Source organism: Colias eurytheme, chromosome 13 (genome assembly GCF_061535395.1).
Source record: "Colias eurytheme isolate Ceu_HAF_F1 chromosome 13, ilColEury1 Martin Lab GWU primary, whole genome shotgun sequence".
In the NCBI taxonomy this organism is placed as follows: Eukaryota; Metazoa; Arthropoda; class Insecta; order Lepidoptera; family Pieridae; genus Colias; species Colias eurytheme.
Window position 1 is genome coordinate 8435217 of NC_142992.1, and position 23560 is coordinate 8458776.

The following is a 23560-nucleotide window of genomic DNA, read 5'->3' on the forward strand; positions in this document are numbered from 1 at the left end:
ATCGGTTCAGCCGTTCTCGAGTTTTGCGCTTACCAACACTAAGCGATTCATTTTTATTATATAGAATGAAATAAGGTAGACAAGATCGCAATCCAAATTACTATGTATATTGTATATCCATATCCATTCTCTTTTCTATAAATTTGTTGATATCAATAGTCAATACACAATCAATTTTCTTTTTTGTATGATAAGATATAAGCAATAATAGGATATAATATATGGGAAAGACTATTATTATAAATAACATAGAATAATAAAATAAACCAAAACATATTTCAAATAATAAGGCTTTATTTCTTAAAATAGGAAGTACACAGCCACAATTGACATTGTAATTTGGACCTTAATTATATAGACGTACAGCATAAATACGCATTAATCCATATTAAAATTAAATCTATAATATTCTCAATACGCATAACGTTATATAATTGAACTACCTATAAAATTATTGAATAACATAACCATTTCACAAACCGCACAGAACCAAGTCCTGATAAAATGAAAACATTTTGTACTCACAGTACAATAACATTTAAATGCTCAAGCAATAAAAAACTGGCAGTTACAAATACTTTTATAAAAATATTCAATATTTTGCTCGTTTATTAATTATATTCTATTATTAGTTACAACAACAATACATTGTGATGTTTTATCATTGAACTAATATTTCTCTAGAATTTTCTAGACTACTGAAAAACTACATCACAAATTTACGAGTATCATTAACTAGTATTTGTACGAATTATTTATTTTACATATATTTTAACAACTCTATAATAAAACCTTTGTATAAAAATATGCTATCATCGAAATATATAATTATAAAACTATATAGCATTTCCATTTATGAAATTATTCTCAAAAACGTTAACTTATTATACTTAGAGGTTTCAATTGTTCAGAGCAATTAACTTAATTACAACTATATTAACAATAATACAAAATAAATACTAGCAATCACCCACAGCTTCTTTCGACCAAATCCTCTATCACGTTATATTTCAATTTTCCTTATATTATTATATCATAAATTTTGAAATAAAAATCATGCATTACTATTTTTTAATATAACAGATAAAGAGTATGATACTGAAAATATCAAAACATTTCAGGAAAATTAATTTATATTGGCCAAATGCCATCTTAATAAAAATATACTTATTAATTTTGTCTCTTTCCAACACCCAAAATTGTTCTTTGCTAGAGCGAGAAAGCCTATTTAAAGTCATCCCCGCTCGAGCAAAAAATCTCTTCAAAAAATAATGAAGTATAAATTATATATTTAAAATCTAGAATAATTTTTACGTCACTATCCAATCATTCACTATTTCTTTGAGATAGAGAGAGATGGCAATATTAATTAATGGTATTCCTTGGTTATACAAAATCAAAAAACCAAATGTTTTGAACATCTACAATTACAGTATTACTATGACATATCTTTGCTACTATTATTTAGTACGCAGTAGTATTAGAGCTGTGTAACAGAGATAGAACATTTTTTATATCTCCTTCTCTGTCACATAACCTTAAAACACATATTTATTCATATTTGAAAAATAACTGAATTACTTCAATATCCAGGTACAAAATCTTTCATCACAATTCACACACAAAAATTAAAGTTTCATTCATAATGAAATAATTTGTTTTTAAACTATTGTATGGTTTGTACCAAAAGAGAGTCAATGAGTTCCTGGAAGCTGGTAACGTACCAGGGCGATCTCTTCTTAACTTCCTCTCTTACTACGTTGCCGCCGAAACCTGGAAATTGATAAAACAATAAAGAATAATATTATTTACGGTAAGCCAGACTTTAATTCACCACATGTGTGGAACTTTATTTCTATAAATTTATAAAGAATAGATAAAATTCGATCACGAGGCGGGACTCGAACTCAGCCACTCGTGACTCGCCAGAGCAATCGAATTTATTCTATTCTTTCAGTTTTATGTATCTATTGAGATGATTAACAACCATCTCAACCAATATGAAACACTTTTCAGTGAATACAATATTGTGACGATGGAACACGTCCTTTTTTGTTCAGGGCCTTTTTTGGGCGGATGCCTGACCAACTCGGCCACCCGGGTTCGAGTCCCGCCTCGTGATCGAATTTTTTCTATTCTTTATTTTATAACTTTATTTCTGTTAAATCAGTTAACAAGTACCTATAACCTCCTACCTATAATTTAAAGGTGAAAATACCTTAACACTTTTAATGAATAGAAATGATCTTTGTTTTTCTGTAGGTAGGATTGGATTAATATAGTGTTCAATGTGTGAACTTGAGCTCAGTATAGTTTAAGAGCACTCTTTAAGTCAATACGGTTAAAAATTTGTGCATCGCCAGATCACTTTTTGAATAACCACTAGCATCAAACCTAGAATCTCTCACTTACTCGATACTCATTGTATAAAATAAACTATAATAATTATACCAACTCAATTCAACTTTTTTTATGTAAGAATAGGCAAACGAGCATGTGTCTCACCAGGTGGTAAATGATTCCACAGCCCATAGGCATTTATACAGATATTTCAGAAGACGTCTTGCATAGATTACGTCAAATCTATAAGAAAAGCCTATTATATATTACTTAAATGCAATTTTAATTATTAACTATAACTTACCAATAAAAGCATCAGCAGGCGGGCAAGCCTCCGCATCAGTTGCCCCATCACCAATCATCACCAGTCGCTGATAACCGTGCTGTTCCTTCAGTCTTCTGATCACCAGTGGCTTACCACCCGACCGGGAGGTGGGCTCGTTCTCGTCGAAACCTGCGTATTCACCTGGAAAGATGAAATTAATTTAATAAAAGCCATGACAGGAATTACATAAATCGTATTTAGGGGGAAAAACCTAAGATACTTTTCTTTTTGAAGTTAAATTCAAGTTTTTTCTTTTAAGATAATAAACTAAATATCTTGAATTACATAATTGTGTTTAATTCAACATATACCATCCATAACAACTACATATTATTTTTTGTTAATATTATATTTTCGACACTAGTCGAATCCTGTTTTATACTACTTGAAACAGTTGAATTAGTGTTCAGTATCTACCCACCAATTTTATGAAAATAATGCCCTTATTATTAATCTACCTACATGTTTACATAATTTCTACCCTCATAGTTGACATAGAAACTGATTTATTAATAGGAACCATACCATGTTTATTGATACCACTTTCCTTATCATGATGACGTCACAAACAACACTTGCGGTGTGACCGATTTATTACAATATATGTGTATCTAGACTATTTGTGATCAATTGAAGTACTTGAAAACTATTGATGTTCAGTTGTTCGTGATATAATTTAAGACCTAGTACAGTCGAGGTCAAAATAACAATGGCAAAGTATTATTATTTTCCGATTAGTTCTTGATTGTTCTGATATGGAAATAATGACTTGAGAACGTTTAAAAATATGTAGTTCAAAGTTGCTCTTGTCTCTTAGAAAGTAAAGATTGTTTAAATAGAAGAGTCCTCTTATTTTTACTTACAATAAAAACACTGCAAATATAAAACTCAAGAAGGCTTACAATCTGAACTATATACAATTCTAATCCATACTAATATTATAAATGCGAAAGTAACTCTGTCTGTCTGTCTGTTACTCAATCACGCCTAAACTACTGAACCAATTTGCATGGGTATGGAGATATGTATTTTGTTACCCGAGAAAGGACATGGCGAAAGGCGAAGCCGGGGCGGACCTCTAGTATATTATAATAAATATTCTAATTCTTTATCATGTGTTTTATCTAATCATAAACATATTTCTGACTAATACGATTACCTAAGAATTATTATTACCTTATAGATTACATTAATTTGCAAAATAGCAAATAACATGGCATGATATTTATGTTATTCAACTGATACCCTATCCATACAAGGTTTTATTATTGCTCCTTTACATAAAAACTACTGAACCTATTCTTCTGAAAACTAGTATACAGATAGATGAACACCACCTGAATCTGTCCTTAATATTATTGTCCTAGCTTTCGCATAACTAAGCAAGTATATATTAACCGAAAACGAAAGTACCTAATAAAGGAAGAATAAGATCATTCCAAAACTTCTAACTAAATCTGGAAGTCACTGGATATTAATATAATAATACCAGAGAAATACGTCAGCACATGCGATAATAGCAGAAAACGCCCCCTACCCCACGCGTCCGTCACGTGCAAAACAAAACAATTATATTGTATTGAAACAATTGCTACTCATGCCTAAAACAGTCCAATTTCTACTTTATGGGTAAGAGAATAAGGTTCAAATATGATAATAAACGTAAAGTAGGCACTTTCGGGAACTAATGTATATGCATAAGTGTGCTATGAGTAGAAACACTACCATATAAATTAAAGAATAAGGTTCAAATTTGATTATCAACTTTAATTACTTTCAGGAACTAAACCTAAAATGTAGATGCAGTATTTGTAAAAATGTATCTGTGACTTTACTTGTCACAAAGTTATGTAAAAAAATAATAATAAATCGTATTTCAATGCTATTTTAAACCTTAATGTATATTAGATAATAACATTCCGTCGTAGGATAATTTTGATATAATTTACATCATGCAATGTCAACACGCCCAGTGGGGGTCTGACGATATTTAATCATTAAATAATATGCCAATGATAAGCAGTTGTTTGTTTTTACTATAATTAACAAGTATTTACTATTTATAGTTATATACTTTCGTGGGGTGTTTGTTTCTGTTACGTTCATATGAGTAATAATGAGCTTGCCTATAGCGTACAAAATTTCTTACATCGACAATTCAAAAACCTTTCCGCAATAATTTGTGCAATAATTTAATTAATAAACGAAATGGGATTTAAGAGGAAAATATTATTATTTAATGCAAAATTAAAGGTAAAGTACCTTATATTTACTGAATATTTTCCTTATAAATTGTAGGAAAGCAGATGTTTTCCTCAAGAGGGACTTTTTCACAAAGTAACTAAGATATTAAACGTGTAAAGTTATTTAATACGAAGTGTGTTTTCCCCTAATATCTACCTACATAAACCTTATTTACTTTGCCTCCTAATTCTACAAAGATATTTGACATTATAACTAAACAGCCTTTTAAATCAGTGTATTGGCTTTATAAATGCCAATACACTGATTTTGCATCATAAAAAACTGAACACTGGACACATCTCAGGAGCTACTTAACTGATTTTAAACCCAACCGTAGAAAGAAAAGAAAGCTACATAACTGCTTAGTCTAATAGGCATTATTTTTTAGCTATATCCTCCGCACAGATAAGCCTATTCAGAAAAGAATCTAGACTATAGAATATTGCATTATAAGACATATTATTGCAGCTATAATACCCACCGTTTAAACAAGGCCACAGACAAAATAATTCAGAAAATCACCTAGAGTTTTGTGTTTTTGGATATATTATTCCATCTATAACACGGCCAAATTCCGAGAACTACCCATCCCAGGTCATTTTTTCACGATAACGGTGCATCACAAGTAGGGCATGCACCCGGGTTTACCCGGTTCCGAAAAACCCGGGTAAACCCGGGTTTTTTGATGATCTTGAGAACCGGGTCTGAATAGTATGAAACCCGGTTCTCCCGGTTCCGACCAAAATATTAAAATATAAAGTATTATTTATATTTTGCTGCATTATTTTAACAAATTTATTGTATCTGGCAACGTCAGACGTGGCTCCGATTGGTTGTCTAACCTTAGATGCTATAAGTTTCCTACGGTTGTATTACCAAAAAAAAATTAGGCTTCAAAAATGACAAAAATTAGGCTACAGATATATTTTTATAAGATTTCTCGTGAATTTGAAAAGCTGTTAATTTTACTGATTCATATTTAATGATCCAGTCATGTTTTTGTTTTTGGTATCAAGCTGAAATTTATATCGAATACTCAAGTCTTCGGTCCCTTTTATGTGAAAAAGTCGAACTCACAAGCCAACGCATCAAAAGATACAGCCGTAAATGCTGAAAATTTTCGAAAATTTCGACATTCGCATGGGACTCAAAACCTACAGCTGGGTACTTTTCATGTTTTTATGTGATATTATGATAACAAGAGCGCCGAGACAACCGTCAAAACGCTAAGGGATAGAATACGCTATCGATACAAATTGACATAAGCGTATGATGTTTTGCCTAAGGATTCGGTCACACTACCAACGACGACGACGACCACGAACAAAATTTTCATCCAGTCGAAATTAAATAAATTGTACAAAACACAATTAAAAAAATTTTTTCGAGAGCAATGGATAAAAAAATAGGTTTTTCGTAGAAACGGTAGCTCCTAGAAAAAAATGTATTTAACCTTTTTTATAGATAATTTTATGATGTACAATTTTGGTTCCAGGTGATTGTATGATAAACTTACCGTCTCGGCGAAAATCGCAAAAAAACTATTTATTTATTAATTGACCTCGAATTAATTTTTTTCCGAGTACCGTAATGACGGGAGATTTAAATATTTTATTTTGAATAAATTTTGGCAAGATTTGAATTTTGGTCGTGGTCGTCATCGTCGTTGGTAGTGTGACCGAACCATTACCAAAATATCATGAGCTTAATGCTTATGTCAATAATTAGCGTTAGCAATTTCTATTCCTCGGCGATACTGACGTTTGACTAAGGGCCAAGGTAACTTTTATAAGACTGATAAATAAAGAGAAGTATTGAAATTTTGTTTCTTTATTAATTTAATAAAATAAGACACAAGCCGCGTAAAATAAAGGCCTATCAGGTACTTTTACAGTTACTTTTGTTTAATTTCGTATTTTTTCCGAAGTATTATAAAAGAACCGGGTAACCCGGTTCTACCCGGTTCTGAGCTCGATTTGGAACCGGGTTTCAAAAACTTGGAACCGGATCCGGTTCTGCATGCCCTAATCACAAGTCCCCAGAGTTATCAGTGACCCAGCGTGGTTCAACACACGCTGATATATTATGATATTTATCCGTTTCGATATGTTAGTGTGTCGGGTTAAAGTGTATTTTATATGATGTGTACATCCTTTGCTCCAAATCTTTATTTTTGGCAAATTCACCCATTTGGAAAAAGAATTTTGCAAGACGATCTACGAGATCGAATATCTACGAAGTGTTAGTCTTATATTAAAGGTTTATTTGTCACTTCTCAGCTATATTAAATATTAATAGGCCCAGTTTTATTACTTGCCTGATAGCCCTTTTGACAATAAAATGGTACAATCCAGACCAATGGACTTGTTTAAAGAGCAACTAAAGTATCGTTAAAAAAATTCCTACATGCTCATTACTTAATTAGCTGCTAAAGCAGACTCAAAACCTAACTAAAAACTAGTCTTAAACAAAACAATAACGCAATTATCTTTAACACTTTTATATCTCTATCAGAATACAATTATCACCTTCACCATTATAAATATCAATTCTTTCACTATCTTAATCAAAGACAAGAAAACAATAACAAATCTATAAGGTTGAGGTTATTACACAATAAGGTCAAATAACTCACCATTGAAGAAAAACTTCAATCTATTAGCATATACATTGCTCCTTGGTATAGAGAGTTTGTCAGCAACTGGTTCTATTAGACTTCTGAAACCTCCGGACACGAGGTAGACCACCACACCTCTTTCTTGTAATAACTTTACTAATTCTCTGCAAAAAAAAAATCTTGTTTATAATAAGTAAGAAATTTGGAGGGTATAAAGGTGAAAGTTAATGATTGGAATTAAAAGAAGACGAGGTATATTGCGGGACATTCACCACTCAAATTGTACCGATTATAAATTCTTCTTTAGATGTTTGTTTTCTTTACATTAGAACAATTCTGGTACATTATAACTTATTGTGTGAATGTATCGCTTATTAAACCAACTCAGTGTTGTAGATATTCGGAATTACTTCACAGGATTCTTAACAACTGGGCTTCTTGCTTTTTGTCTTATTACCGAAATTTTCGCATATTTTTATCAAGCTAGGCCGGGCGAATTTTTTATTTCGTAGTGATTTTGGCAGGAATGGTAAAGGAAACTCATTAAATACTTTTCACGCGCACACAGATTATTAAATAATTCATTATTTTGCTTGCTAAGAAAGGGGATTTCTTCTTGTATAACCTTGAAACTGAGCAGTCGAGTAATTTAAAATTAATACCATATTTATTATCAACATGTATCTCTATGCCACGTTATCTATAATTCTATTTATAAATATTACAACATGAATGAAAGGCTTTCCTATGTTAAATTAATCGTCTTTACTCAATGAAAAGCTATGAAATCGTATGGAAATGTATGTTATAATTTAAGATATCATTGTTTTCGTTATTAATGGAGAAATTTGGCAATCAATGCTGTAATGAATTAAATATTTACACTATTGAGTCAGACGGGGTCGGGTCGCGGTGATAAAGTCACCTAAAGTGGTAATAACTGGATAGTTTCATGTGTCATGTATTTATGTAATGTATCAGTCAGTTTGTATTATGTCTCAATTCGTTATTTTAATGGGTATTTTATCATGAAACCACACATGTATGTTGAATTGTAGACGCACGTGCAAGTAATGCTCTTTCTTTTGAAGTGTTTTTCAGAATACATATATATTTTACACAATTTATGTGGATTTGTTAGTAGTTAACTAGTTAGTACTATTTTAAGAATGTAATATGTAGATTATTATGTTTATTATAATATACCTATGAGGTGCTTTTATATTGTATTCTTCTTTCTATACTGGTGTTTTCAAAACATTATTGCCACCTGTAAATTAAATAGGAAGGAAATGTAAAATATCCAAAAAACTTACGTGATCCCTGGTGTTAGTCGAATAGGGAATTCTTCTAGGTATTGTCTAATTTGACTGACAGTAGGTCTGATAATGTCTAGCCTCTTCTTAAGTGCCTCCTGGAAGGTCATGTTACCGCCCATGGCTTCAGCAGTTCTGTAAAAATAAAGAATACATTTTAGCACGGATAAGAACTCTATATAAAAGTATGTACTTTTATTTTTGGACTTCAAATTACGTTGTTAGGCCCTGCGCAGACGACAGACTATCCGTGACGCACTTTTTAGTCTGTGAAAATAGAACCTATGAAATTATATGCAGTAACGCACACGACGCGCAAAAAGTCCGGCGCACAAAAAATCCGTGTAATTCGGGCAGACCGCACCGCGCCGCGGCGCGCCGCTCCGCACAAAAAGTGTGTGAAAAGAATTGAACGTTTGCTTCAACGCGCGCTAACGCAGACGGCGCACACTTTAGTCGGCAATTTGGTCGGCAATCTGCATTTGCTAGGGGTGGACGTAACGCACGCGATCTATTATCATGGCGCCAGAGGTATAGGTAGAATGTAGTAACAATCATTTTATAAAATTTGAAAAAATTTGCCGGATGTTGTTTCAGAATTGAATGTTTATTATGGAACTGTCCCTTCAGTAATCTTTCCGAAAGTATAGGATGTACCCAAAATTCTCTATTTCTTTTTCTTTTTCTGTACTTCATGTACAAAATAATACTTCGCGATCTCTGCACGATTTCCATAGCGTCTACGTCCCTACAGCTCTGCCGACAAAATGATCGAAGATGTGCGTCGTGTGCGTTGAGTCTGTGAAAAATCCGCGACCGACTTTTTGCGCGCCATGCAGACTTTTTGTGCGCCGCAGACTCGATCGCACAAAAAGTGTGCCGTCTGCGCAGGGCCTTATATTGATTACAAAGGTTGCTATGTTTGTTATGATAAGATAGTTTTTGATTTTGTAATTCAACTGAAACATTTGTCGAATGCTATTACTATTAACAATGAACGTTATCGGATATAGGTAAGTAATAAAGAAGCAGTACAAGAAGCTATAAAACAAAATATAAAACTAAATTTATTCTATAGGGTTTTTGCAAAATTGCATATTAGGTACTATTAGGGCAGGTGATTATTGCGGTCAATCAAATCGATATTTATTTTACATTCTGGTATCGAAAACGCTTTCCTAAATAAGTCTGCCAGTTTCTTGTCCCTTCACAAGTCACCTTCAGGATGGTCAGGACCAGATTTTTGCCGAATTTAAGCCGGTTGTTTAAGGGCGATGACTTTTAAATTATTGGGTCTACTAAAAAACAAGTCTGCGGATATTTTAACCATATTTGCTTTGAGGCAGTTCAAGGTGATCGTGTGTAAATTATAAACAATTTATTAGATATTATCATATTATTTATTAAAATCAATACAATCTGTGACACGAGTGCGTAAAAGTGTTTATGCGATATATTGAAATGTTATGAAAACAATTACAATGGGCAACTGATTTAAAAACATGAACCCAAAACATATTTTATCATAAATAAATAATAACCATAACTTCAAGACAGGCTCAATGCTTGTTGTTTTCCTTGTATTCGGATAGTACCTACTACCACAGATTTTTGAATAATTACTACTACCATTGACTACTACCTACTATGTACTTTTAAAAATACACACGTCTCCAACTTTTTAATTGAACCGGATAATAATTGATATTTGCATCATTCCTGATGTGGCTGTTGACCGAGCTTGTTGACGTATCAAATAAAAATAACTTTTAATTAATCGGGCGGAATTTACCAAAGGCTTGTTTTGAAAGATATCACACAGCCTCGATAAAATTATGCGCATTACAAACGGAAAAACAAGTCAGGATTTCGTCCTTATCAATCTTATAGATTATTATTTTATTACCAAGATTATATTTAGAAATTGTATCTATCATCTTTTATTTTGTTACTAAGCAAATTACTATCTATTCACAAAATATATTACATAATATTCTGCTATTTGTAATCAATCTACCTATTATAGAGAGGATTTTTTGTAAAAATTTTACTCAAAAACTACTGTCGACTAAAAAATATTTTACTATTAAGTAGAAAGCCAAAAAAATTTTTACCGAGTTAAACGAAAGTCAAAAAGTGAATGATGATGAAATATTTTACTTATGAACTCATTCAAATCAAAAATCCAAATTCAATGAATAGGTAGGTACCTACTACCTACCTAGTTGTTAATATAGTTGTTAATATAGCTTTATTAAAAAGCCAGTCTGGATCTAATTATACTAATTTCATTATAATAAATCTTTAGACACTTCAACTTCAAGCTTTTATTTTCATTGAATTACTGCCATACCTTTTATTATTAGAATTTATAACATTTTTCGTATCATGTTTACTTTCGATTTTTATTTGAATTTTTATTGTATAGTATCGTGCTCGTTCCTACTTTATGGTACCTATGCAATGTATTTTTTATATCTAACTAAATTATTTAATATTTGAACAGCACTCAACAATTTCTGCTTCATAAAATCAACAAGAATGACACACCTTAAACTATAAACGGCGTGTTCAATAATCGGACATAAAATCAACAACAACGACACACCCTAAAATAGGTATACTATACAGGCTGTTCAATAATCGTATGTACTTACAGCCTTTTCACCTCGTCTCCTTTGCCGCAGAAATTTGCAAGCTCATCGATCCCCTCGTCCCGTATAACCGTGGAGTCCACATCGAAGCAGACACAGTCAGCTGTCCTGAACACCTCTTGAACACTCTGTTGAGGCGACATGACGCTTATGGAAACCAACGATAGCGTCTTTAGAGTCGCGAATTGGAGATTGTTTTTTAAACTGTAGAAAAAATAAATAAATAAATTGTTAGTTTACGTAGAGTCGCGTATTGCACATTTCTTTGAAATGTAAGTATATCAAAAAAAATATACATAGACTAGCTGTGATTAAACTAAGTAACTACTTAATTATTCTTTAAACGATGAATTAAGTTGTTTAATTATTTAAATTACAAGCTAGGTTAAATTTACCGGTATTAAATAGACTGAATTGGCATTAAAACAAACTGCTAACAACACTATTGTTATAATGAGGAATTAAACTAAATGTCTATTGTACTTATAATAGTTTTATGAAGCATGCGGTTAAATGGTCGTGGTTAAATATTTTTAAATTTTACGTTGACGTAGTTAATACAAAGGTTTCTATTCAAGTTTCCATTTTCCTTAACTAGGTAGTACCTTTTTCAATAACATGCTGTACTACGCAAATTGCAAGTAAGGAAATCAAGTAAATAAATGTTGTTTGCCCATGAACTAAATTACTTCATACATATTTACTGATAACAGTCATGACCGATATTCCATAATAATTAAAAATACACTTGAATCTCGATCATACTCCCGATTATTAGCAAGCTTCCCCTACCACGGTACTTTTTGGACAAAAAGTTTTTCGGGCGCTATAAGTAGTTACCTCTCTTCATTGTTTACAATTTTTAATATTTTAAAGAATGTTATTAAAAGTTTATAAGTATTAAACATGCATAAGTAGGTACGTGCAAAAATTTGTTTTCATCAAAAAATACCTGGTCAAAGCCATTTTCACTGTCTTCTTATAATCACAAAAGAAAATTCAATATAACCGCACGATTTGCGTGAACTTTCAATACTAATAAACTAATAAATGGAACCCACTTGACCGGAAACTGTCACGAACACGCCTCCGTCGAGTGTGATATCATATAGTACAGTGTCCTCCGTGCGCGTTATCGCCTTTTATTTACCAACCCCTACAAGATAACGCGATGATGCGAGCTACAACACTTTTCTCTGAGAGCTACGTACTATGAATGACGTCACGCGTCATCTGGCCCACAAGACGTGTGTAGACCGCTGTGATTACTGAAGTAGGGGCGACGATTCGACAGTCGTCTCGCTCACTCGCGATAGAAGAATATGGAATGTTTGTTGAAACGCTCATTTTGCCATTTGCGTCGGTCGAAAATCGCCTTATCTTACGACGTTAACGGGACTGATAATAACTTGTTTTGTAAAAACAAACCCATTTTTTAATTACATTAAAATTTCATAAGCAGGTATAGGCATAACTTACACTTTTTGCATGAAAAATGTGCAAAAAATATAGTAGGTACTTAAATAAAGACATTAAACGGTTGGAATACCAATGTTATTTACAGAAGATATTAATCAAAATTTTGAAATGGACATGTAGTTATCATGCCTAAAAATACTATTTTATAAAAAATTATATTCCAATCCATTAAAAAAAAATACACCATGTATCATAGAAATTTGATAATAATCAAATAATTTCCAAAAATAGCTGTTAATTTAATTTGTACCTACACCATTACCAGTATGTAGTATATCTATTATAAGATAATGAGCTTCTATACTAATAAACTAAAATATTTGAACCAAAGTTTACTAGGTCATGCTATAGTTTGCAGCTGCATAAATTTTGTGTTTTGTTCACAGATCACAAATTTTGTTATCTTTAATGTTACTTCATAACTATTATTGATTAAAATGTTGATTTTCATGATAACATTGTTAACAGGCAAACAGTACAATATTTTTTCTGAACACTTCAATTATATTTATTATCATTTTATAAGGTTATCATTTAGAGGTGATCATGCTACTGCTACCCCCCCACTTTTCCAAGCCCCCCCCACTTTTCCAAGCCTTGTCGCGGCGGGGGGGCTCAGTACCTGGGTTGCAAGCCAGCATCTTGGGGAAGCTAATATGGAATACACACGTGCCGCTCCCGATTCGTTTTTCATAAAACTATACGGGATGCGGCCTTGGAGTAGGCTCAGCCAGCAGGCAGGTGGTGGTGAACCACTGTTTCCGCTTGTCTGTATGAATGCGCCCGAACAAGATCACGGGTTGACGGAATGCCTATGGGCATTATTGAAGAGGGTCCTTAGAGACCAGCGGCTGAAATACAGCGATGGATGGCGGTTGGTGAACCGCGGCGCGGCGGGCCTAGCGGGAAGATGGCTCTTGCTGGGCATTGGGGCTTTTGCCCTCCGCCGGGCAAACTGTTACCTCTAACGTGTGACGTTGTCATGTCTAGCGGCACGTTAGAGACCAGGGGGCTTGCCTTAATCGGCTGGCCCAAGAGGAAGGTGACCTCAGAAAAAACCCCTCCAATTCGGCGTTGGGGCGCCCCACGGGGCCTAAGCACGGCGCCGAATTCCTGCCTCCCTGGGTGGCAGGTGGCTTGGCGAGTGGATCAAGTCGAAGTGGCCAACCCCCGGATACCGCCCGCCCTCCGGGGTGTAATAGGGTTACTCGGGAACAGGGGGCACCTCCCGGGTGGACCGCATATATCCCCCATGCTCGTGGGACTTTTACCTAGTACACTATGAAACCCCAACCCCAAAAATTAGAAGGAGGATTAGAATTAGAAGGAGGAACGCTGAGAGAATCGGCAGATAGAAGATGTAGTTCTGTGTTGGAACGCGCGATAGGCACTACTCCTACACCTACTACAGTTACTAATGTAACAGAAGCGGCCGCAGAGTCGGACTCTTCCAACTCTGTGGCAAGCATGAATTCTCGGGCTACTATGAGTCCCCTGGTCCGCCGGGAGGCTCTGTGCACTCCGAACAAGGAGACACGTTTTTGGCGGTGCCGAAAACGCTCACGGTTAGACGATGGAAGTTCGAGTGATACTTCTATCCCTTCGGAAAGGAAACCAAGAACTGGCTACCGCAAGGCGCATAGGGTAGAGAAGAATACCGAAGCACAAGTTGAACCAAGTTCACCAACTTCGGTGGATCCGGAGCCAAAATCTGCGCTCACACGCTCGACAGCTGCCATGCCTACCAATAGCATGAACACATCGACTGAAGATGTACGGAGGAGGATTGAGACACACCTGGCAACGGTTGAAAAGATCGCCAAAGTGTCCAATCACTTAAAGACCACCTTTGTGGCGGACCTGAGAAATGCCGCTAAGGCTATCAGGGAGGATACCGATTCCCTTGCGTTGAGAACGCTTACGGATGAAACGAGGGCGCTCCGTGCAGAAAATGAGAGGTTGCGCATACGACTGGATATTCTTCAAAACGATATGAGAGAAATGCGACTTCTCCTGCATCGGGGCCCGGCTGCCGCTGCAGAGACACCGCAGCTGTCAGAGGACTTCGAGGCCAGGATGGTACGTCAACTGGGAGAACTAATCGATGCACGGCTCCGAAACTTAGAGACTCGACCGAGTTCTCTGCAGCGACCGCGCCCCTCTATTGCAGTGGATGGGATAGGAAGCCGGGTTACTGCCATCAGACAGCAAAGTTGCTCCGAGGCCTCAGAGGATACGGGACCAAGGCCAAGAAAAACAAAGACCCTCTCCAAACAGACTCGGGACGTGACAGAAACCAAAGAAGGGAACGAGAAAAAGAAAGGACAGAAGAAGCAGAAGAAGAAAAAAGGAGCAGTAAATGAAGGGCAGGTGGTGGAACCTGCCCTTCATGTACCTCCTGAGGCGGCGGTTTCTTCGCATCCTGACGCGGAGTCTCCTGCGGTACCCACACCCATCTCTTCTGGCGAGGTCTGGTCAGTTGTGGGAAAGAAGGGTAGGGTGAATAAGGTTCAACAGACTGAGCGCAGTAAGCACACGACAGAACCGCAGAGGGTGTCTAAACCACCTAAGCCAACACAATCTAGGCTAAAGGCTCCGCGATCTGCAGCAGTGGTATTGACGATCCCTACAGAGGCCCGGGATAGCGGTGTAACCTACGCTGCGGTTATAAAGGAGGCAAGATCGAAAATAAACTTAAAAGATACGGGAATTGAATGCGTCAAATTCCGTCAGGCGGTCACGGGAGCCACTATAATCCAGGTCTCTGGACCCGGTAGTGGCGACAAAGCCGATCTGTTGTCAGCCCGGCTGATGACCCTATTCAAAGACAGAGGCGTAAAAGTATCCAGGCCCGTTAAAATGGCGGACTTACGCGTGTCAGGTCTGGACGCCTCTATCACAGAGAACGACCTGAAGGAAGCCGTAGCTGCAAAGGGAGAATGCGCAGCGGAACAAATAAGGGTGAGCCGAATGCAGCAGGACAGAACCGGATTGTTCGCAGCTTGGGTGAACTGCCCTGTAACAGCGGCCAAAAAGATCACTGAGGCACGCTTTCTCGTCGGATGGGTTGCAGCGAGGGTGACGATTCAAAAACCACGGGAGTTACGTTGCTTCCGCTGCCTCGAGGTTGGTCATGTTGCTAACCGTTGCACCGCGGAGTGTGACCGCAGCCAGCTCTGCTACCGCTGCGGGCAGCCTGACCACAAAGCTGCCAACTGCACTGCTAAGCCAAACTGCACTATCTGCACGGCTGCAGGCCGGAAAGCAGACCATCGCCTGGGTGGCAGTGGCTGTTCAGCCGACAAAGCGCCAAAAGGAAAGCCCAATAAACACGCGGGCCCCCAGGCAGGGGGAGCAGATATGGAGATAGCAGAAACCGCCAAAGTGTAAATGGAATTACGCTTTTTGCAATCAAACCTCAACCACTGTGCCAGGGCTCAGGATCTGCTGATCCAGAGCCTGGCACAGTGGTCGATCCATATCGCAATTTTATCCGAACCTTATGTTGTTCCCCATGGGCGAGAGAACTGGATCGGAGACCTCGACGAGCTCGCTGCTATAGTGGTTACGCAAGCGGAAGGATCACCTCCAATTCGTGCACAGGCAAAGGGACACGGCTGCGTAGCTGCTAGGTTCGAAGACACGGTTGTAATCGGAGTATACTTCTCACCGAATAAAACGCTTCCTGAGTTCGAAGCGTTTCTGGGAGAAGTATGCTCCTTGATTCAATGGGGCCACCCTCACCAAATCATCATTGCGGGAGACCTTAACGCAAAATCTGCAGCGTGGGGTTCTTCAGCATCAAATGCTCGTGGAGACGTCCTCTTAGAATGGCTCGCAGCCCAGAATTTGGTTCCACTCAACCTAGGCACCGAACACACATGCGTGCGCATGCAGGGGGGCTCGGTGGTGGACGTGACATTTGCGAGCCCCACTCTCGCCGGTCGGGTCCGAAACTGGCGGGTCCTGTCGGAGGTTGAGACCTTATCTGATCATAAGTATATCAGTTTCGAGGTTCATCCGATGACAGGACCTGCGAGGAATATATGCCTTGCACCTATGGAAAGATGCCCAAGATGGTCCCTAAAGAGCCTGGATAGCCACCTCTTAGAATTGGCGTCCCTAATCAAATCTTGGTGCCCGAAACCTGACGCCATAAACGTGGATGCCGAGGCGGAATGGTTTGGCGAGACAATGGCCGAAATATCAAATACCGCAATGACGAGGGTAAAAAGATCTCTCCCACGGAATAGGGTATACTGGTGGTCAGCGGATCTTGCGCGGCTCCGATCAGCCTGCGTTATTGCTAGACGCCAATACACCAAATACAGACGAAGAAGGAGGCGTGCAGACTACTCCATCGTGGAAGAGGCTGAACGCTACATCCTGTATCAGAATGCCAAAAAAGCTCTAAGAGACGCTATCGCAGCCGCAAAAGAAAGAGCCTGGGCTGAATTACTCAACACACTTAACCTGGATCCCTGGGGGCGCCCTTACATGCTCGTTATGAACAAGCTGCGTCCTTGGGCCCCTCCGATTACAGCAAGATTAGAGCCAGCACTGCTCAAAAAAGTAGTAACTACTTTATTTCCGAGCCGTAATACAACCAATTCTGTGGACCGACTTGGGCGTGACGATCAGGAGGAAATAGCCTGCGAGGAAACGATCCCGGACGTGACCTTAGCGGAACTGAAGGTGGCGGTAGACCGCCTGAAAAGGAAAACCACTTCCCCGGGCCCCGATGGCGTGCATGGCCGAGTGTGGTCCCTTGCCCTCTCATATGGACTTGACCAGCGATTCTGTGAGCTACTAACCGAATGCTTCAAGAGCGGGAGGTTCCCAGATCGCTGGAAGGTGGGACGCCTCGTACTATTAAGAAAGAGTGGCAAACCGGCCGACTCGCCATCAGCGTATAGGCCGATCGTCCTACTCGATGAAGCTGGTAAGCTGTTTGAACGTGTTATCTCCAGCCGCATACAAAATCATCTAGCACGGATAGGACCAGATCTCGACGATGCCCAGTATGGTTTTAGGCGAGGACGTTCAACGGTTGATGCCATAGCTCGCCTGCGTGACATTTCGGAAGGATGCGTTTCCCAAGGTGGGGTAGCACTGGCAATATCCTTGGATATTTCCAATGCATTTAACACCCTTCCTTGGGACAAAATCTTAGATGGCCTGACCCGACACCGTGTGCCGGAGTACCTTCACCGTATCATCTCTTCGTATCTTCGAGAGCGTCAAATTATCTTCCCAAAACAAGACGGCTTGACGGGTAGGCATAGGGTTGCGCGCGGTGTTCCACAGGGTTCTGTTCTGGGGCCTCTTCTGTGGAACATCGGGTACAATCACGTGCTGCAAGGACGGCTGCCGCAAGGAGTAAGCGCCATCTGCTACGCCGATGACACTCTAGTGGTGTCCACGGGCCGTGACTTTAGAGAGGCGCGACTCCGAGCCACGGCTGGAGTGGCACAGGTGGTTAACAGAATTAAGAACCTCGGGCTTAAAGTAGCCCTCGACAAATCGGAGGCTATATGCTTTCACGGCCATCGCAGAGCACCACCAACAGAAGAAGCAATCGTGGTTAGTGGAGTGCCCATCCGAATCGGGTCCAGACTGAAATACCTCGGTCTGGTGCTCGATCCGCGATGGACATTCCAAGCCCACTTCTCGACACTGGCTGTGAAGCTTACCACCACGGCAGCAGCTCTTAGCCGTATCATGCCGAACATTGGAGGACCAAGCGGGGCATGTCGTAAACTCTTTGCCAATGTTGTGCGCTCACAGGCGCTGTATGGATGCCCTATATGGGCCGACAAGCTATTAACGCGCAACACGATTGTGCTAAGGCGGTCGCAGCGGGTTATAGCTATCAGGGTCGCAAGGGCGTATCGCACCGTATCTTACGATGCGGTTTGCGTCATAGCGGGTACTGCACCCTGGCACCTCGAAGCGGCCGCCCTGGCGGAAGTCTATTGGCGCAGAGCGGAAGCAAGAGAGAGGGAGGAAGAGCTGCCTACCGAAACGCTCGAAGGTTGGAAGCGAGAGGCTCGCGACGTAGTGTTCCACAAATGGCGCCAGGAACTCGATTCATCTTGCGTAGGGGCCTGGACTCTCAGCGCGCTCAGCCCTGTGCTGAGAGAGTGGGCAGAGAGAAGGTGGGGGTCGCTAAGCTACCGGCTTGTGCAGGTCCTGTCGGGCCACGGATGCTTTGGCAGCTACCTGCACAGGATAGGTCGGGAACCGGCCCCCTCCTGCCATCACTGCGGCGACCAGCTGGACACGGCACAACACACACTGGCCGAGTGCCCGGCCTGGACGGTGGAGCGAAGGCCTCTTGAAGCCTTGCTGCGAGAGGAAGAGCTGACCCTGCAGGGTCTCGCAAAAATAATGGTCAGTGGGGACACTCATTGGAAGTCGGTCGTGGCCTTTTGCGAGGCTGTGATGAAAGCAAAGGAGGTTGCAGAGAGGGCCCGGGAGAATGACCCATCGGCGGATCCTCTGCGCCGACGCAGACCTGGCAGACGCAGGCGTCTTTATGCCCAGCATCAGCCCTAAAATACCATTGGACGAACTAGCGCAGGGGGAGGTTTACGTAGAAACGAGCATATTGTAGCTATGCTCGCTGTAAGTAAACCGGTCCCCCCTGCGACAGGAGGTGGATAGCCCGGCAATAGGGCGGCGCTATTTTATGATACCGACGTCTATTGCCACCTTATGGGCGCGGGCGAGTCGCCAAGCTGCGGCATTCATCACGTAGGCGGTGGGGGTACAAGGCCTGGCTGTTAACCCCTGCCGCCGAAGGTGATCGGTGGCCACCGTTGGGTTTTAGTGGGTATGGCTTTCGCGAGTCCCACATACCCCCTCACGCAGGAAAACCGCAGAGGGGGATGCGTAAATGCATTTCCCAACGTTAAAAAAAAAAAAAAAAAAAAAAAAAGAGGTGATCATGCTAATGATGCATGGACTAGTATATTTGCATTTTCATCATACTGTTAATCATATCACTGTCTTAAAATAAATATAGTAGACATGACTGGAAATTTTGGGTTTATTGTTATTAAATAATAGAAGTTGCCGCTTATGATCAGGCTCTAAATATAAAGCATAATTAATGATAGAATGTGTTCATATTTGGCATGTCTGTAGTTTTGCCTGTAAACTGCTTTCTATTGATAATGTACATATTATTATATTTATTTTATGCTTAATCGATAAACAGAAAGAAATATATACAGTTGCCGTCTGCTAGTTTTGCAAGGTTTTAGTACATACTTAACAACATTTAAAATTTATAACATTTTACCACCAGTTAAAAATACTGCAATAATTTTTAATAATAGTTAATATGATTTATTATTGTTCAGGTGCTAAATATTTCAACCAGGTTCTACTGGGACAAAAGTCTACTTTGTCATCCACATTATAAACATATTGATTTTAATAAGGAAGAAAATTTTACTTCATATGCACAATTACTTCACAAAATATCTCATTTAGTACTCTGTTAGTAGTTCATCACAAAACAGCAGTAATCAATAGGCTGGTTATCAAACAGCCAACATTCATTCCTTCCAGTTTGAACCAGACTGAGGCTGATAAATTTCTATAGTACTTTATTGTTAATAAAGATATTTTGTGGATGAATACGCTAATATAATAATTGTATAGTAACAAGTAACATGTCAGTAGTGTGGAATAACTTTATATGTAGTAACAATTTTCAATGTCAAAATATTTTGTTAAACTGTTAAATATAATTAAAATGTATTAAATAATTAACTGAAAGTAACATATTTGTAAATGATATAATAACTTACTTGCAAAATATGCAATCCCAGTATTAGAACAACTTTTTTTATTAAACAGAAAGTTGACGCGAGTACTATTAGCGGGATGTTTTATAACAGTTAATAAGTTGCCAACAATTGTGAAACACTATTTAACTATTGCTGATTCATGACAAATAGAAATTGGAATTAATTAAATTGTCTGTTCCAGTTAACCTTGCTAACGAATTGTACAAAACAACTTACCTGTAAACCGAATAAGAAAATCTCTTACATTAACGGCACCATGCTCTTGAGTCTTTACTTTTGTGGAGAAGGATAACTGTATATGTGTTTTCTGTTAAATTAAATTTGAATAGAATTGATTTTAGTAATATTATTATAAACAAACAAAACAACAATCAGCTGTAATTTTTATCAATGGATCAAAATGTCACTCTCAGTCTCAACTCTCAAGTCTCAAAATGCCTGTTAGAAAATTCGTCTAAAAACAGTATATTCTATGATAGCACTTTTTTTAAAAGATTTATTCAGCATAATTTTTTTTGTTTTATGGGTAATTCCAAGAATTACTAAGGTTAGATACAGATTTTCTGGTTACGAGTTACATATAAATTATAAATGTATAATTTTGGCGCAATACAGTACTCCTGTTATTCCAGATTCCAGAACGTAGTCACCAATGACGCGGGAAATATTTGAATTTTATTAGTAATAAATGAAATAGAATTTAGAACTTTTATTTAAAAAGTTTAATCGAACTTCTCGTAGTCAGGTGATTTCGAGAAACGATTTATAAGTTGTTGGAAATTGGACAATGAATGTTGTGAAAAGAGGCACCCTTAGTACTAGCTTTAAGCGCAAAGGAAAAAATGAGTTCGTTTTGAGAGATGATACAATGGGTAAGATTAGAAAATAAGAATCAAGTGAAATTATATCAAACTAATGTACCTCACCGTGCCTCACCTTGAAATTTGTATATTTTTGCAAGGCATTCGCGGGGCTATAACAAAATTACCCATTATGTCTGCTTCGTTACAAACATCAAGATCTTGTGCAAAAGGTCCTAGATATCAATTTAGTAAAAACAATGAAATAGAAAGAAAACGAAAATTATCCATGGGACCACCCGCAGGACTACCTCCAACGGTGAAAAGAAAGTAAGCATTAATAACTAGGTAAAAAATGTTGTTCGTGTAACGGTGTATACCTAATCATTAAAGTCCTATAGATGTAGGTACTATTGTATAATTTATTTAAATACACAATTAACGAACACAGACTAATAACATCAAGTTCTAAATTGGATTCGTCGTCAAGTTCTCGTATACCGCCCCGCGTTTTAGCGAGTGACTCTGCAGTTTTGGATTCATCTTTTTGCACGCCAAAGAACCGACCAGCTGCTATACGATATATTAGTAGCAGTAGCAGGGGTATGATGTATAATATTATAATTGATTTAGTGATTTGAATAACATTCATATCTAAGTTAATAACTTAGAGATAACTTTCAGGACCACACAGCGGAAATCGATCAGCACGATCGACAAACACAAGCTTTGTCGAAGCTAGTGTAATTTTAGGTAAGTACTTAAATACTTACTTTTTACTATATAATATCAAAGACAATGTTATCAATAAAAAATACTCTTCATAACTCATGAAAGTTTTGTATTCATTTCATCATTGTCTCAAAGATATCATTCGGTAATCTTTATTTATGCTTCTCACTAACATCATCATCAGCCCATATACGTTCCCACTGCTGGGACACGGGCCTCCTATGAGGGTACAGGCCATAATCCACGACGCTGGCCAAGTGCGTGTTGGCGGATGACACATGTCATCGAACTTTTTAATTCTTCGACATGTCGGTTTCCTCACGATGTTTTCCTTCACCGTTCGAGCAGTGGTGATGTTACAACATGCGCAGATAAATTGAAAAATCAATTTATTTCCTGCGCGCTCGCCTGGTCTCGAACCCCGGACTTATCGATTCGAAGTCCGAGTTCTCACCACTGAGCCACCACAGCTTACTAACATATTATACAAATACTTCTCACTAACATATTATACAAATAGTCCTTAGGTACCTAACTACTTTTCAGAACAAAAAACACTTAAATATAGTACCTAATATTTTAACAAGTTCCTACCTTCAGCTATTTCAGAAGGTCGCGGTATGGCCCGCGGAGAAATAGGAATGGCTGCTATAGACCTTCGGCATCCAAATTTAATCCTTTGCCAATTTAGCGACACGTTGCTATACACTCACACTATGACGAAGATAAACTTTTTCAACCCTGTTGAGGTGACTTTCAGCAAAATATAATCTTTAAATCATTGATAACCTTCCTTAATGGTATCTGTTTTGTAAGTGATAAAAATTTAAAAAGTATCTGTGACTTAATAATCTTTATATCTATTTTTATATAATCTAAGCAAAATGTTTGTGTTTGTGTTTGATTTCAAAATAACTGTTTTCTCAATAGGTAGTGCTTACTACAAACTATGTAACGTCGTTCTCTTTAAATTATAAGTGAAAAATAGAGGAGATGGCCATCATTTTCCTCTTGGTCATTATATTATAATAAGACGAGAGTGAAGTTATTAAAAGAAGACAAGTTATTAAATATATTTAATTGTCCGATGCACCGCCCTTTTTACCGGTTCCTACGCGAACGAAGTAGCAGGCTATGCTAGTCAAGTGGCATTTATCATTTCATTTGTAAATATAGACACGTGCAACAGTGCAGGATAAGATTATTCTGATTAAATAGATAATGGCTGGCATA

General features: G+C 38.1%; 1 protein-coding gene across 4 annotated transcripts; it reads right to left on the minus strand.

Annotated features, from left to right (window-relative positions):
- Positions 1-272: 272 nt before the first annotated feature.
- aay (phosphoserine phosphatase) lies at positions 273-21169 on the minus strand. 4 transcript variants are annotated; one of them, XM_090108606.1, is made up of 6 exons: positions 21012-21169; positions 11500-11700; positions 8843-8977; positions 7545-7690; positions 2645-2806; positions 273-1773 (listed from the first exon to the last, which is right to left on the minus strand). In XM_090108606.1, the coding sequence occupies exons 2-6, from the start codon at positions 11637-11639 to the stop codon at positions 1667-1669; spliced, it is 690 nt and encodes a 229-aa protein (XP_089964732.1). In that variant the 5' UTR covers positions 11640-11700; positions 21012-21169; the 3' UTR covers positions 273-1666. The 4 variants fall into 4 exon arrangements, with proteins under 4 accessions (XP_089964732.1, XP_089964734.1, XP_089964731.1 ...); XM_090108608.1 differs by lacking the exon at positions 21012-21169 and adding an exon at positions 20796-20915; XM_090108605.1 differs by lacking the exon at positions 21012-21169 and adding an exon at positions 12449-12802.
- Positions 21170-23560: the final 2391 nt, after the last annotated feature.

Bases quoted from the DNA above. Each gene is read 5' to 3' on its own strand.
- aay (XM_090108605.1), bottom strand. The intron at 8,978-11,499 runs GTAAGTACATAC...TTATTTTTACAG, and splicing joins GGAGACGAGGTGAAAAGGCT to AACTGCTGAAGCCATGGGCG. The intron at 2,807-7,544 runs GTGAGTTATTTG...TCATCTTTCCAG, and splicing joins ATTGAAGTTTTTCTTCAATG to GTGAATACGCAGGTTTCGAC.